The sequence below is a fragment of the Vombatus ursinus genome, unplaced genomic scaffold (genome assembly GCF_900497805.2).
Source record: "Vombatus ursinus unplaced genomic scaffold, bare-nosed wombat genome assembly UNPS02014830.1, whole genome shotgun sequence".
In the NCBI taxonomy this organism is placed as follows: domain Eukaryota; kingdom Metazoa; phylum Chordata; class Mammalia; order Diprotodontia; family Vombatidae; genus Vombatus; species Vombatus ursinus.
In genome coordinates this window covers 30,326,557-30,343,065 of record NW_020954608.1, presented here as the reverse complement: position 1 = coordinate 30,343,065, position 16,509 = coordinate 30,326,557, and the positions used below count along the sequence as shown (strand labels likewise).

At 34.2% G+C, this 16,509-nt stretch overlaps 1 protein-coding gene across 5 annotated transcripts in view; it reads right to left on the bottom strand.

The window, feature by feature from the left end:
• UPF2 (UPF2, regulator of nonsense mediated mRNA decay) overlaps nt 1-16,509 on the bottom strand; it is a 126,601-nt gene that overhangs the window by 26,772 nt on the left and 83,320 nt on the right. For all 5 annotated transcript variants that reach the window (XM_027838554.1, XM_027838553.1, XM_027838557.1 and 2 more), the window contains 4 exons: nt 16,123-16,326; nt 14,918-15,193; nt 12,505-12,688; nt 1,469-1,608 (listed from right to left, as the gene is read on the bottom strand). In XM_027838554.1, the coding sequence (XP_027694355.1) occupies nt 1,469-1,608; nt 12,505-12,688; nt 14,918-15,193; nt 16,123-16,326 (804 nt within the window). The remainder of the gene's footprint in view (nt 1-1,468; nt 1,609-12,504; nt 12,689-14,917; nt 15,194-16,122; nt 16,327-16,509) is intronic.

Sequence of the window (16,509 nt, the reverse complement as noted above, 5' to 3'; positions counted from 1 at the left end):
CAGACCAACCTCTACCCCCAGAGCTTCCCTAAAATCTATTCACACTCCTCTTAGGAAATAACTCCTGGTCTGAAAATGAAATCTTTTTCAGTGGTCATTTTTATATGGATATTACGAAGTAGAAATGAGTTCTAAACAATTAATTTTAAAAGTCATACTCAGGACCTGAAGGTAGAATATGATGAAGAAAGTTCTTTTTGGGGAGAGGATTTGGATTTGAGCATACTTCTGAGCAGGTGAAAACTGTTCTAGATTATCATTCATAGCTCTTCCTATCTTACTATTTCCTTCTCCTCTCTTTATTATTATCTTCTGTGGTTCATGAAGAAGGTGGTCAAACTTGGTCTGTAGATGAGGGAGATCAAGCATTCTTTCCCTGTTTTCCTTCCTCGTGCCAAAGCTCCAGCAAATTTATACATATATTTTACTTATCCAGAAAAAATGCCTTATGCGTTATTAAAAGTTTTTGTACTAAATACTCAAGTTGCACCCTTAAAATAAAGTCATAGCTAAATACTAAGTCATTCCCAAAATTATGAGTTTATACATAGGATGCATTTTAGAGGGGAGAAGAAATAGTGTATGAATGCAAAACATCTTCACATAAAAACAAAGCAGCAAAATGCCCACCTATTATGCTACCAATTACAGAAGTGTTTTGCACAGATGTAAAATTTTACTGACTAATTTGCTTTTATTTCAAAGCAGTACTTAGACTAAAGAAAGAAAAAGTCAGAAATGAGATAAAGTTCTAAAATGTCATCTACACTTGCTATAAATAAGTAAAGGTTCATGAAAACCCTATGAGATTGTGCCACTGTATATAATGTTTTTCTATTTTTAATTGTAAAGCATTTTTTGCTCCTTTTAGTTATAAAGCACAATGTTAAAGGCATGCTTCAAATCATGCAAAAGCTTTCTATTATCTTACACAAGTATAAACATAGCTGTAGGGCCTTTATCAATTAACTGCAGAAAAATGTAATGGCCTTGAGTAGCCAAGTCTGTTTTACTATGATGGACTTGTAGTCATTTATTTACTATTGACCATTTTCTAGTAAAAGGAAAAAATAATCTAGCAAAAGAAGACATCGACAAATATTAAAGTATAAATGAATTTCAGATTTCAAATTTCAAAAAGACCTAAAATAACTGCAAGATTATTAGGATCAGATTTAGAGCTGGCATAAATGATACAATATATAAAGTGTATTGTAAAGGGATGGGTTTGGAAGAAAAGGGCATAAAAGATATGAATGCTATTTTTTTCTTTAAAACTGACCGGATCTCATCAACAATATTTTTCATTACTTTATAAGCTCTATAAAGGGATATGGACTAATTTTCAAAGGAAAGAAAGTATGGGAGATACAACTGTTGTCACCTTGGAAATAGGCTTGGTTTATGTACGCTACACTTCAACAAATGTACCTTTTACAAACTTGGCTATAAATAAAAGTGTTATCACCTCTTCCTCAGGTTCATTTACTTCACTTTCATTTCCAGATTGTTCTTCTGTCTCAGCTCCTCCTTCTTCTTCCTCTTCATCTTCTTCAAGGTTCTCTCCTTCTGTCATGGAATCTTTTGAATCTTTGTCATTCATAAGGCCTTAAAATTAAAGCAGCAAAACATAAATATGAGACAATTTTCAAGAAGTACTTTAAACTAAGAACATACATGATACATTAAAAGAAATATTTTAATAAATGTTTTGTTGAAATCGTTATAGAAAATCAGTTGTGAGTCAAGTACAGAATTCAGGCTTCCTCCAAAGGATAAATGGAGAGCTTCATACTAACAAAGGCATACTCTGAAGAATCTAGAGGGAAAATGTTTTCATCAATAAGAATACTTCAAAAACTGAGATCCCCTAAGATACACATGAAATTCTTATGTCCCTTCCACACTGCCATGGAAAAGGAAATATCCTGTAAGTCTTTACTAAATAGCTTTAAATACTGTGACTATAATTTTTAATTTTAGTACTGTATGAACAAAGCTATGAGGCAGAGTGGATTCATAGACTTAGAGTTGGCCTAGGAAAGAGGAAGACATGACATCAATCCCCACTTCTATCACATACTGCCTGTGTCATTCTGGGCAAATCATTTAACCTCTCAATGCTGTTTAAAACTGGAGGTTGCAGAAAAGGTGCCGATATGCACTGGAAGGGGGAGTTCCTCACCACAAGCTCCCACAGTAATGAAATCAGAGCTCTCACCAAAGGTTGGAGGAGGAAGGGAGGAGAAAGCTAACATAGGCAGGAAAGCCAGACAAGCTGAGCTGCAGGTGCAAATCATTTAAGATAATTTCCAAAGAAGTGACAATTTTTTAAGATTCCCAGAAGCCCCAGACACAAAATGAATCATTAACAGATCCTACAGTTGGCTAGTAAATTAAACCTTAAAGCACTACATATATGTGAATAGTTGGTGGTGATAAAGTAGAGATTCCAGAAAAGAAAAAAGGCCACAAGTTTTGGTCATGATTTATACACACACACACACACACACTCACCCCCATACCCACACCCACACACATGTACACACACACTCTCTTTCTCTCTCTCTCTCTCCCCTTTAATAAAAAAAATCCTACTAGAGTCAACATGATTCCAGTCTTTCCCACATTCCAATCCATCTTGTGGATCTACCACTGCCCAACTAATTTAAATTCTTGCTCAAACAACTTGAATCATTCCCTGATTTTTACTTCATTAAATCTTAAATCTTCTACCTAGCTTCCAAAGCCCTTCACATTACTCTCACCCTACCTTTCCAAATTTGTCAAAAATATTCTCTGCTCATGTCAATCTCTTCCCTGTCCTATCATTACTGTCCCCAAGGCCATTGGATTTTTGTACCTTCACTTATATTGTTCTTTTTTGCTTTCAACACATTCCTGTCTCGTCACTTCCTTACAACTACCATATCAATTCCATTTTGTCCATAAAGATGTGCTTGACTGTTCAAACAATCACTGCTTTTCCTCCCACTGAACTCATGGATCATGAAGCATATGCCACACAACTTATCACTGGGCACTTTCTTATATATTTCCCTAATCCATGAGCATTAAACTCATCTCCTCTAACTAAACGTTAGGGCACTAAACTTATATTCCCCAACAGCAACTTTGGGGCAAAGACCTCTTGCACTTCTGTATCCCTATAGTGTATCTTGCGTATACTTGAATATCTTGCATGTACCGAGCCCAAATATTGGGTAACATTTATAAACAGAAACAGAGACGGAAGCAATCTTAGGGATTATCTAATTCAGTCTTGTAACTGAAGAAAATTAAAGTCTAGAGAAGCTAATTTGCTCAAAGGTCCAATGAGAATCAGTAAGAAGAATTTATCATCTGACTTCTGGCCTGCAGTTCTTTCCTGCATACCATGCAGCTCCTTATTTAAGCTGAACACTGTAGAAATCACTGCAACAAATACTATACATGGCAAAATTATTTCCATCATTATTTAGAGTCTACTGAAAAAAAAATTTTTACTAGCTCAAATTCATTACAGTTTTTTCTCTAAACATTACTTTCAAAGGAAAATTTAAGAGATGGCTTATTAAATTACAAGCTCTTTACTCCCCCTTCCTCTCTGATACCACATAGTTATTAGAAAAATGACTTTGTGCATACTAATGCTGTTGGAAGTAGAAAGAATCAATGACAGTCCCATGGCACTAGAACATTATAAAAGATGATTTAAAAAGTACACGTTAAGTGCCAAAAAGTAAGAAAAATAATCATTGCTATTGGAATTCAAATATAGGAGAAATCCTCTTGGGCTAAATTGGTTAGGGTAAAGACTTCTTAGAGGAAGGAGGACGTGGGCTGGTCTTTAATTAGTCTAAATGAAGCAAAATTTGGGTGGTGGTCAGGTTGGAAAGAAGGGTTGGGGCCCATTACTATGCTCAGTATAGACTGTGGACTTTGTTCTGTAGACAATGAGGAGATACTGAAATTTCTTCACTCTAAAAGTAAAATGATCCAAGTGACACAAAGAAAAATTAATCCTAGATAAGGTATTAAAAAATGGAGCAGAGAACAGAAACTGAAGATAGACAAACCAATTAAGATCCTATTAGAACTAAGACATAACTGGTCAGGAATCAAACTAGAGTAGAAAGAAAGGGACAGAAGCAAGAGATATTATGTAGAAAATAATCAAGGATTTGTCACTAAGAAACGAAGAGCAAGGAAGAAGAAATTAAAAATCTACGGTGAACCAAATCTAAGGTTTTCCTTTGTGATGATGATAAACTTGCTCTGAAATATCAAATGTTTTTATTTTCACCTAAAACACAGATCATGTTTTTTATTAAAAAGCTTATATAGGAGCAACTAGGTGGTGCAGTGGATAGAGCTCTGGCCTTTGAGTCAGGAGGACCTGAGTTCAAATGCGACTTCATACACTTGACACTTACTAGCTGTGTGACTACCAAAAAGAAAAAGAGAAAAAAAAAACTTACATAAGAAAGCTTCACTTGGATGGTTATATTTCTAGTCTATACAAGGAATTAAACAGATTTTATTTTTCACAATCTTTATTTTCCTTCAAGGCACGGATCAGGTGCCACACCTCTCCCTTAAAGCTGAATATCATCGCTTTTCAACACCCTAACCCAGTCGTTAATGCTCTCTCTACCATGACAAACTATCTCGTATTTACTTACTTGTGAACATGTTGCATATTGCTAATAAAATGTAAGTTTCCTGAGGATAAGATCTATTTTATTTTTGTCTTCCTATTCAAAAGGCCTAGCCAGAGCCCTATACAGAGTAAGAGCCCCTGTTTGAGTTTAACTAAATTGAAAAAGCATGATTAAGAGTCCATTTGCATGTGACGTTATAGGTTTCCATTTAAAATTGACAACCTAAAACAGAAAATATTTAAAGATGAACAAGTAAAGAGTGATAAGACTATAATCATACTTTATGATTTTTAAAAATCTTCATATGCATTATTTTGAGTGTTAAAATACCCTAATGAGATAACTGAGGAATTGCTAAACCCATTTTAAAGACCATGTCATAGGTCACACTGCAAGTAGCTGGCAGAGACAGAACTAGAAAAAAGTCTCTGATGCTCTTGACACACTAAACACCTAGGGAGATAACACTGAAAGCTAGAAAAGAAAAAGAAGGATGCCATATATTAAGAACTGGGCATATCTGGGAATGTAGAAACAAGGACACATTAACAGAGTGGATAGGAGGCTGCTAGTTCTTTTAACCTTTAGCAAGTTTTGTAATTTCTCCATCCATCAACTTTCTATTTTCAAAGACAGTTGTCTTGTCTATAGCAATACTAAAGGACTATTAAATAGTTAATATTATATTAAAGATTAATTAGGAAGTACTTTGAAGCAGCCAAACTCTGATGAAACACCTCTTTCCTTTCAGTAAGAGTGCAGAATGTTGCATTGGTTGATTCTGCATACTATTGTTTTGTTTTGTTCTGTTTTTTAATAAAGGGAAGAGGGGCAGGTATTTGGGGGAAAATGGCTATGGTCATTTTAGGTAAGAAAACTTTTAAAAGTTGCTTTTAAAGTAAAAGGAGGAAAGAAATGCAGGGAAAAGGCTTATCCTAAGTCTACTTTCCACTGGGAAAAAAACTGTTCAGATATCTTTACTCACAAAAATTGATATATTATTAAAATGTAAGGTATATAGGGAAGAAATATATTCAATTAGGTTTGGTTTGCATTCAGTCCCAATAAACAGTTCCATTTTCATAAAACTGCTGTGCCCTTCCCAAATCCTAGGCAATGGCAAGCAGAGATGTTACCTGTTGGGCTTTAATTTAATCATTTACCTGACTTGAGGAAAACAAAATCTAGTCCTCCATGGGCCTCTGTGAAACAGATATCTATGTATTTACTAAGATCTGTCATGTGCACAGGGCCCTTCTTTAAAGTTTCCATTATCATAAATAGGTAACAGAAATAGGTAACAGAAGAGAAAAGGATATCTTTTCATAACTATGGAGAGAGGGAAGAATTCCTGACCAAACCAGAGATAGAGATGATCATAAAAAGTAAAAGAAAATTTGAATCAGATAAAATAAAAAAGCATAAACAAGGCAAGAGTTAGAAGGAAAACAGGTAACTGGAAGAAAAAATCATTGCAGGGAATTTCTCTGATGAAGGTATAATGCTTAAGATTTATAGAGAATTTAACAATAGGCAAATGCAAAAAAAAAAAAAGAAAGACATAAGCAGGTAGTCTTTTTTTTTGTCTTGTTTTGTTTTTTGCTTTTTGGGGACACAATCGGGGGTTAAGTGACTTGCCCAGGGTCACACAGCTAGTAAGGGTTACATGTCTGCAGACAGATTTGACCTCAGGTCCTCCTGACTCCAAGACAGGACTTCTGTCCACTGCGCTGCCCCCAGCAGGCAGTTTTTAAAAGAATGCAAACTATCAACAACCAAAAAATGATACAAATCACAATAAGAGAAACACAAATTAAAACAACTCTAAGGTTGCATTTCACATTCATCAAATCAGTAAGGATGAAAAAGGAAAATGACAATTAGTGGAGGGGCGATGGGAGGACTGGAAAATTAATTCACTCTTGGTGGAAATGTCAAGTGGCCTAACCACTGTAAAAAGTTCAGAACTATACCCCACAAAAGTTGATAAACTGTACATATCCTATTTTTGTTTGGTCCAACTTGTACTTTATTTTTTTAAACTAATTTATTTTGATTTATCAATAATCACTTCACAAGCTTTTGAGTTTTAAATTTTTCTTCCTCTCTCATTCCCCTCCTTCCCCAAGACAGCATGCAATCTGATACAGGCTATACATATACATTCCTATTAAACATATTTTCACATTAGTGATATTGTAAGTAAGAATTAGAACCAATAGAAGGAACCACAAGAAAGAAGAAACAAAACAGAAGGAAAAAAATAGCAAATAGCGTGCTTCGATCTGCATTCAAACTCCATAGTTCTTTCTGGATGTGGATAGCATTCTCCATCATGGGACCTTTGGAGATGTCTTAGATCCTTGCATTGCTGAGAAGATCTAAGTCTATCAGCATTAGTCATTGCACAATGTGGCTGTTACTGTGTACAATGTTCTCTTGGTTCTGCTCACTTCACTCAGCATCAGTTCATTCAAGTCTTTCCAGGTTTTTCTGAAGTCTGCCTGCTCATCATTTCTTATAGCACAACAATATTCCATTACATTCATATATTACAACTTGTTCAGCCATTCTCCAATTGATGGGCATCCCCTCAATTTCCAATTCTTGACCAGCACAAAAAAAGCTGCTATCAATTTTTGTACATGTGGGTTCTTTTCCCGATTTTTATGATCTCTTTGGGACACAGCCCTATAAATGCTAATATAGGGTCAAAGAGTATGCACATTTTTATAGCTCTTTGGGCATAGTTCCAAATTGCTCTCCAAAATGGTTAGATCAGTTCACAACTCCACCAACAATGCATTAATGCTCCAATTTTCCCACATCTTCTCCAACATTTATCATTTTCCTGTTATGTCATGTTGGCCAATCTGATAGATGTGATGTGGTACCTCAGAGTTGTTTTGATTTGCATTTCTCTAATCAATAGTGATTTAGAGCATTTTTTCACATGACTATAGATAGCTTTAATTTCTTCCACTGAAAACTGCCTGTTCATATCCTTTGACCATTTATCAATTGGGGAATGACTTGTATTCTTAATAAATTTGAGTTAGTTCTCTGTATATTTTAGAAATGAGGCCCTTATCAGAGAGACTGGTTGTAAAAATTCTTTCCCAGTTTTCTGCTTCTGTCCTAATCTTGGTTGCATTGGCTTTGTTTATGCAAAAACTTTTCAACTTAATGTAATCAAAATTATCCATTTTGCATTTCATAATGTTCTCTAGCTCCTGTTTGGTCATGAATTCTTCTGTTCTCCATAAATTTGACAGGTAAACTATTCCTCACTCTCCCAGTTTGCTTATAGTATCAGCCTTTATATCTACATCATGAACCCATTTTGACCTTATTTTGGTATATGGTGTGAGATTTTGGTCTACGCCTAGTTTCTGCCAGTTTTCCAGTTTTCCCAGCAGTTTTTGTCAAATAGTGAGTTCTTATCCCAGAAGCTGAGGTCTTTGGGTTTATCAAACAGTAGATTACTGTAGTCATTGATTACTGTGTCGTGCATACCTAACCTATTCCACTGATCCACCACTCTATTTCTTAGTACCATGTAGTTTTGATGATTGCTGCTTTATAACACAATTTAAGATCTGGTATGGCTAGGCGACCTTCCCCTGCATTTCTTTTCATTAGTTCTCTTGATATTTTGGACCTTTTGTTATTCCAAATGAAATCTTGTTATTATTTTTTCTAGCTCTATAAAATAAATTTTGGGTAGTTTGATTGGTATGGCACTGAATAAGTAAATTAGCTTAGGTAGAATTGTCATTTTTATTATATTAATTCAGCCTACCCATGAGCAACTGATGTTTTTCCAATTATTTAGATCTGATTTTATTTGTGTGGAAAGTGTTTTGTAATTGTGTTCATATAGTTCCTGGGTTTGTTTTGGTAAGTAGGCTCCTAAATATTTTGTAATGTCTACAGTAACTTTAAATGGAATTTCTCTTTCTATCTCTTGCTGTTGGTGATACACAGAAATGCCAATGACTTATGTGGGTTTATTTTATAGCCTGCAACTTTGCTCAAGTTGTTTATTATTTCAAGTAGTTTTTTACTTGATTCTCTAGAATTCTCTATCCGTCATATCATCTGCAAAGAGTAATAGCTTTGTTTCTTCTTCGCCTATTCTAATACCTTCAATTTCTTTTTCTTCTCTTACTACTCAAGCTAACGTTTCCAGTACAATACTGAACAACAGATATCCTGTGCATATCCTTTGAGCTAGTGATAACACTATGAGCCATACATTCTGAAAAAGGTCAGAGAAGGAAAAGGATCTGTATGTACAATCACATTTATAGAAGCACTTTTTGTTGTAGCAAAGAAACTGGAAACAAAGTGAGTACCCATCAACTAGGGAATGGAGGGGGTGTGTGTGTGTGTGTGTGCGTGTGCGTGTGTGTGTGTAACAAAATATTAGTATACCATAAGAACATGAAGTAGAAGGATTCAGAGAGGGGGCAACTAGGGGGCACAGTAGATAGAGCACCAGCCCTGGAGTCAGGAGGACCGAGTTCAAATCTGGTCTCAGACACTTGACACTTACTAAATGTGTGATCCTGGGCAAGTCACTTAACCCCAAATGCCTCGCCAAAAAAAAAAAAAGGATTCAGAGAAACATGGGAAGACAAAAAACGAGAACAATTTTTATACGATGTCCCAAAACTGTTAATGCAATTTTAACCTGTTAAAATTTAAAACTGAATTATAATTTTTGGGACACTAGGTATGACTACAATAACATAAAGGGAAACCACTATGAAAAACTTAACGCTGATAAATGCAAATCATGCTTCCTGCCACCTGGAACAAAAATGATAGATTTTTTGTTTAGTCATTCAGCTGTTCATGACTCCATGGAACATAGGGTTTTCTTGGCAAAGATATTGGAGTGGTTTACCATTTGCTTCTCCAATGGATTAAAGCGAACAGAGGTTAAGTGACTTACCTAGGAACACACAGCTAGTAAGTGTCTGAGGCCAGATATGAACTCAGGTCTTCCTGACTTCAGACTCAGAGCTCCATCTACTGAGCCATCTAACTGCCTCAAGCCTACAGCACCTGGTATTCCTAGGTCTTCTATCCAAGTACCAAACCAACCTGTTTAGGTTCTGAGATCAGATGAGATTGGGCATGTGCAGGTGGTGGAGATGTAGAGGTGTAAAATAATACATATATTTTCCAGACAAAGTGCGTGAATTTGTTTTGCTTGACTATATTTATTTGTTGCAAGGGAGGGTTTTGTGAGGGGGATCATGGTGGAAAGCTAAGGGGAGGTCTTGGTATACAGTGATAGTGATGTTAAAAAAGTCAATGAAATATTTTTAAAACACAAACAAGAGGGTAGAAGGAACTATAACAGGGGATATACAAACAATGTAGGCTTAGTGTTACCCTATTTTATTTAATATACTACTCTCCTCTCATACTGCCATCATCCTAGTTTGGATCCTTATTACGTCTTGCCTGAACTATTGCAACATTCTCCTAACTAGTCTTCCTGCTTCCAGTCTCTCCTTTCTCCAATTCATCCCTCACACAGATGCCACAATAATCTTCCTCATGCACAGGGTCTGAACATGTTACTCCTCAGATCAAAAACCTTCAGTCTCTCCCCACTGCCTATAAGATAAAATACAAACTCCTTAGCCTGAAATTTTAGGCCCTTCACAATCAGGCCCCAACCTACCTTTTCATTCTCATTTTACTCCACAACCCTTTAACATATCAGACATTCCAGGCATATGCTGGTCCTCAACCTAATGCTACAGTCTTTGGCCTCTGCATATATATGTATATGCAGTTCACTATACCTGAAATTCCACAGCTCTACCTCTTAAAATCTTTGTGGACTATCCTTGTAAAAAAAGGAATAAAAAAAGTAAGAGAAAAAAGATTGCCTTTATCATATTTCTTCTTTGTAGTAATACTTGAATATATACTCCACGTCACTCCACCCCAATTAACTATAAACCTTGAATTCAGTGAATCTTCATTTTTGTATTCCTAGCACCTACAGCAGTGCCTGGTGTATAGTAAGTAATTAATACTTATTGCAAATGTATAGATATGAAAGGTAAAGAATGTGATACACAATAAATAGTTGTCATTAAGAGAAACAAAGGCAAACTTTTTCACCCTAAACAAATTGAGTGAAAAAAGAATTAATTTTTCTATCTGTATAAAGAATTATGCATAAACATTTATCTACTGTAAATCATATAAGTATGAATTTTAAGAATTGTATTATTACTACAATTGTGTGGTATAAGAATTCTTTTTAGAATTTATAAAAATAAGCATTTGACAACTTATCAAAGAAAAGGAAGTAGATAACTTGAAACTGAGTTTAAAAAGAACAGGATGATCATACAGAAGTCTTTGTGAAGCTGAAAACAACAGAAAGAAATTTAATAGTTGCTCAGTCAATAGGAACAAATATTTTTACTCAATACCAGACACAATGGAATCAGGAGTTCTCTACAAGGAAACAGAGCTTACTCTAATAAAGACATACAAGAGCAGCTTAAAAAAATAAAAATTAGTTTCTTCTTCACCATGAAAGTAATTTTTAAGGAACTTCTCCCTAAGCAATGAAAAATACCAAATGACTTAGAGGATGAATCTCTTAGCAAGGTATCCTTTCCACTACCAGAACAAAAAGGTTCTGACACTGGGCAGGGGCTGAAACTCAGGAGGCCTGTGCTGGAATTTGAGAAATATCAACCTATATTCTGATACTCGATCTAATCCAGCAGGTTTAAGCGTCCACCATACTACAACCTAGGTCGTCTTCTATGTGGAATGATAACAAGAAATACAACAACGTAGTTTTAAGCACTGTTAAATGATAAAAACAGAATAAGTTTCATTCTCTCTGAGAATTTTAACATGCTAGGGCCTATATTTATCTTTTTATCCAAACAACTAAGCTGCATATATAAATTAATTTTACTAGTTCTGGATGAACCACTCATGTAGAGTTCACAAACAAGTTGTACAACTACAGTACTAGAAAACAGACCTATCTAATAAATGCATCACAAAACAAAAGCAGTTCCATTTCTCCTACATTCCTATTGGTAATGCAAAAATTCCACAATAAATGGATAGCAAGGAGCATTCTACCAAAGTAAGTAAGTGAACTTTTCAGAAGAGTACTTAGCTTTCCTGGAAATGATACTAATAATATCTGTAGTATTGGGGGATATGAGGGGAAGAGGTAAACAATATAGGACCTATGCTTTTATTGACGAGATGAAGAACAAATTCTCGCTAACAATGTTGATTACTTTTCAACTTGCATTCTTAAAAGGCTGCCTGGGGCACTGACAAGTTAAGTTATTTGCCCAGGGTAAGAGCCAGTAGGTCTCAGAGGTGGGATATGAACCCAGGTCACCCTGATTTCAAGGCCACCTCTCTATCCAATATGCTACAGTATCTCTAATAAACAAAATTTTAAGAGTTTTAAAAATGAAAGACAAACTACTACTAAAATTTAAGATGACTGCAAATAAAATTAAAGAATATCTGAAATACAAAGAAAAGTCTTAAATCTTAAATTAGTAACCAAAAATATACAATGTTTAAAATTTTTAAATGTATATTTTCCCTTTACTAACATTTTCTATGAATCCCTCAGGGTTATGTTCTTCTAAATTGGTATTAACTGAAATGAGTGGTATGCCAAGAAGGTATACCTAATACTACTGCATAACTCAGAACCAGGTATATAAATCACAACGAATATAAAACTATAATTGATGATACTATTAAATAAAAGAGGCAACTGTCAAAAATCACTTTTATTTCCCCCCTATTTGCTTACCTAGTTTTATTAAGAATTCTCGTTCCAAGTCTTGTACTTGCCTGATGGACTCTTCCAGAGAATTACAAAGTTTGATCTTTGGTCTTAACAGTTCTAATGTATCACTGATCATATAATCTATGTCAATAGGAAAAGGATGGTCCTTTGTCCAAACCTCCAAATTTTTCTTCCACCAAACATATCGCTGGTAATAAGAAAGAATATTTGACTATGAGAAACTGATAGCAGAATTTAATTATAAATACAATACATGATAACTAAAAGTAAAAAAACCAAATGTATACCCTAAGTCTCTAGTCTGTTTTTCATTACTATGAAATAAAAAAAAATTCTAGTCTAAGTATTTTAAAATTTTAGTATAGTGATCAGATTAAATATTACAGCCTATTTGATAAAAGCTTTTTATTTTGCCTATGATGTTTTGGTTTTTAAAAGTCAATTAAAATATTAAAAGGTATAACATTTGAAATGCAGGTGAAGAATCAAAATTTTAAAAGTCAAACATTCAAAAAAAGCAAAGAAAAGTCTACTGTGAACACAGTAATATAATAAGCACTCAAAAGCTCAAATTTCTCTGAGACGTCCACTCCCTTTCACCAACCAGATCATAATCCTACAGCCTCCTTTTCAGGGAATGCATAAACAGCTATCATCTCTAACCTAGCTCCCCAAATTCATTCATTTATTTCATTTCTCCCAGATAATTCTCTCTGCTACTGCTTTTGTCTTTAATTTCATCAACTTTTAAAGATGTGTCTATCTTCTTGCTCAGGGACAGATTTTTTTTTTTTTTTTTGGTCTCTTCACTTGCCTGGGCCTGTGGTATCAATTTGAGTAGAAATGGAAATTATACTGCCAAAATATTTTTTTCTCCATTATACTACCAGTGAAGTAGTTTATTATTCCTGACATCTTGTAGCAGAACTGAAATCTAAATTGTGACACAGAGGTATTTTCACTTTCTAATGATACAATTGGTCCTGACATACAAATAAAATATTGAAAAAGTCCCCACTGGACGCCCATCAAGTGTAGAATGGCTAACCAAGTTGTGTTATGTGACTGTGATGGAAAACTATTGTGCTATAAGAAATGATGAGCAGGATGATTTTAGAAAGACCTGGGGAGACATTTGAACTGAGCAGAACCAAAAGATCACTGTATACAGTAACAGCAATACTGTAACACTGATCAACTGCAAAAGACTTAGCTACTTTGATCAAGACAATGATTCACGACAATTCCAAAGGACCCATGGGAAAAAAAATAGTATCTACTCCAGAAAGAGAAATGATGAACTCTGAGTGTAAAGTGAAACATACTTTTTGAAAAAATTTTCTTGCCTTTTTTCCATTTTTTTTTTTTTGCAACATGGCTAACATAGAAATAAGTTTTGTATGACTTCACATGTATAACTGATATCATATTACTTGCCTTCTCTATGGATGGGGGAGGGAGAGGAGGGATGGAGAGAATTTTAAAAAATGAATCCTGAAAATAAATATATAAGTAAAAAAGAGAAAGCCTCCACTCTCAAAAGGAACTCTGCTTAGTTGTCCACTTCATAAAACCTAAGTAGTGAAAGACCTAGAAGTACCTTCTTTTTATGCTATTAATTACCAGAGCTAAAAATATCTTTACGTTCTTGCTTTGGGGCTGGAGATATGTATTCCTGCCATCCTCAACTGGAATGTACTCACCAAATGAATGAATGGAAGAGTAGGTAGATATAGTACTAAACATTAGTTATATTATGGGTTAAAAAGACTTATGGACTGGCCTGGAACCCTAACACTTACAACATTCATGTCTAACTAACTGTTATAAAATTCAGAGCACCAATTGTTTCTAAGTTGGAGACTACATACATATAAATATAAAAAATCAAAGCATTTAACCTTTCTGCCTGCTCATTTACAGTATATTTGTTCTAGTACACAAGCCTACATTGTAAAGATAAAAAGTTTTGAGTTACAAACAATTACTTCCAAAAATGACCACATTTATATTTTTAGAATAATTATCTTGTCAAAGAATTCTAGGTTCTATTCCCCAATAAATCTGGAAATACAGCAACTATGAATACAGATCATAAAAAAGGTCCGTAGAAACCAATGGAAAAATTTCATCACTAAAATGATATTATAATAGAAATTCTAATAAATTATAGATAAAGCTACAAATAAACTATTCCCATATTTCTGTATATCCATACAGATGTGTGAAGACAACAGCAAAAATTAAGGAAAAATCAAGATGCTTTTCTGCATTAGACAACATAACTGAGTTTAAAATAACAATTTATTGTGAATAATAAAAAGTCACTTATTGAAGACTAGTAATATATTCAATGATATACATATTCAATATATTCAATGATATATATAAAATCAGTATTTTATCTGATGTCTACCTGAAAATAAACGAGGAAACAATCAAGCTTTCGTTTGCTGGAGCCTCTGTCAAAGTACTGACCACAGGTATCCAGAATAGTGCATACTAGCCTAATTCTGAAGAGATGTTCAGGAGGGTCCAGTGGACTTGGAGTACCATCAGGATTAACACCAAATGATGTAAAAGAATAAAGAGTCCTAAAAATAACGGCTGATTCCACCATTCGGTAATTATAAAGTTCCCCCAAGAACTTGGCACTGCTGATCCGTCTCTGGTTAAACTTAGGCTGGTTAACCTTAAAAAACAAAAGCAGAAAACTTTTAATATCTAGCATACATAGTATGTGTTTGTAAATAAGTAGAATTTCACATATCCATTCAAAAAGCTGAATTATTGGCAGAGAAGCAAAAAGAGGAAAAGATTTTCTTATTCCACCCACCCCCAAATGCCCACTTCGGGGCATAAATTATTATTTCCTAAGAAAACTGCAATTACTATGGTCTGGCACTGCTTAAATTGGTACAAGTATAACAACACCAAATAAATTTCAGCAACCAGGCACCATTAAATTAATTCATAATTTCTAGAAATTTTAAAATGCATCCTTTCTCCTAATTACTCTACATAGTTTCTCTGTAATCCAAAGGAACTTAAATTTTAAGGAATATGTTAAAAAAAAGTTCCTGAAAACATTTATTAATATTATAAACTTTTAAATGGAAAATCTAAAAGTTATTACAATGATTTTTATACTATAAACCTCTGATTTTTCTTTTCCCACTAATACAGTTCCCAACCTCTTTATAAAACATCATCATCTTAAAAGAATGGCCTGAGACTCAGAGCAGGTGAGTGACTTTATGAACACATAGCTATTGAGTCAAAGTCTGGATATAACCTTAAGTCTTCCTCATTTCAAGTCTATTGCATTGTGCTGCCTCACAATGGTATTGATATGCTTAAATTGATAAAGGATATAAACACTGGACACGGAAAAACGAGTAATTCTAAATCAGAGAACAGACTGGGAAATCCATACTGCAGAAACATGCTAATCAAAATAGCAATTACAAAAAGAAAGTACTTGATACAAAAGTTCACCTATTACTTAAAAACTTAATAGAAAAGTCAAAATTGTATTTTTTTAATTGTGTAATTAAAAGATTTTTACTTTAATTTTTCCATTTGAACAAATTTTGGAGGCTTTCAGAAAAGTGCTTTTACCTCCATTCCTAGTCGAATATCTTCTAATACTCCATCCACAACATGAATTCCAACATCCTCCTGGTAAAGCACTAATCCTGCTAAGAGGTTGGCTACACAATGAATACTATTATATTTCACATTCCAGATGTTTATCATACAACAAATAACATAGTCTTTCACTTCTGGATCCTGCCAGGGCAGCTTTCGCATCTGTCTTAGTACCTAAATAAGAAATATTTGTTTCAAGTTAATTGCAAAATTTAAAAATAGGCAGTGCTATTTATTAGGAAATCAAGTAGGATAATTATCTCATTTTGATTATTGCAAAATAATTTTAATTTTGCACTACATATCAATGTCATCCTAAAGAATTACTATACTTTTAAAAGCAGTTTCTTCTACTCA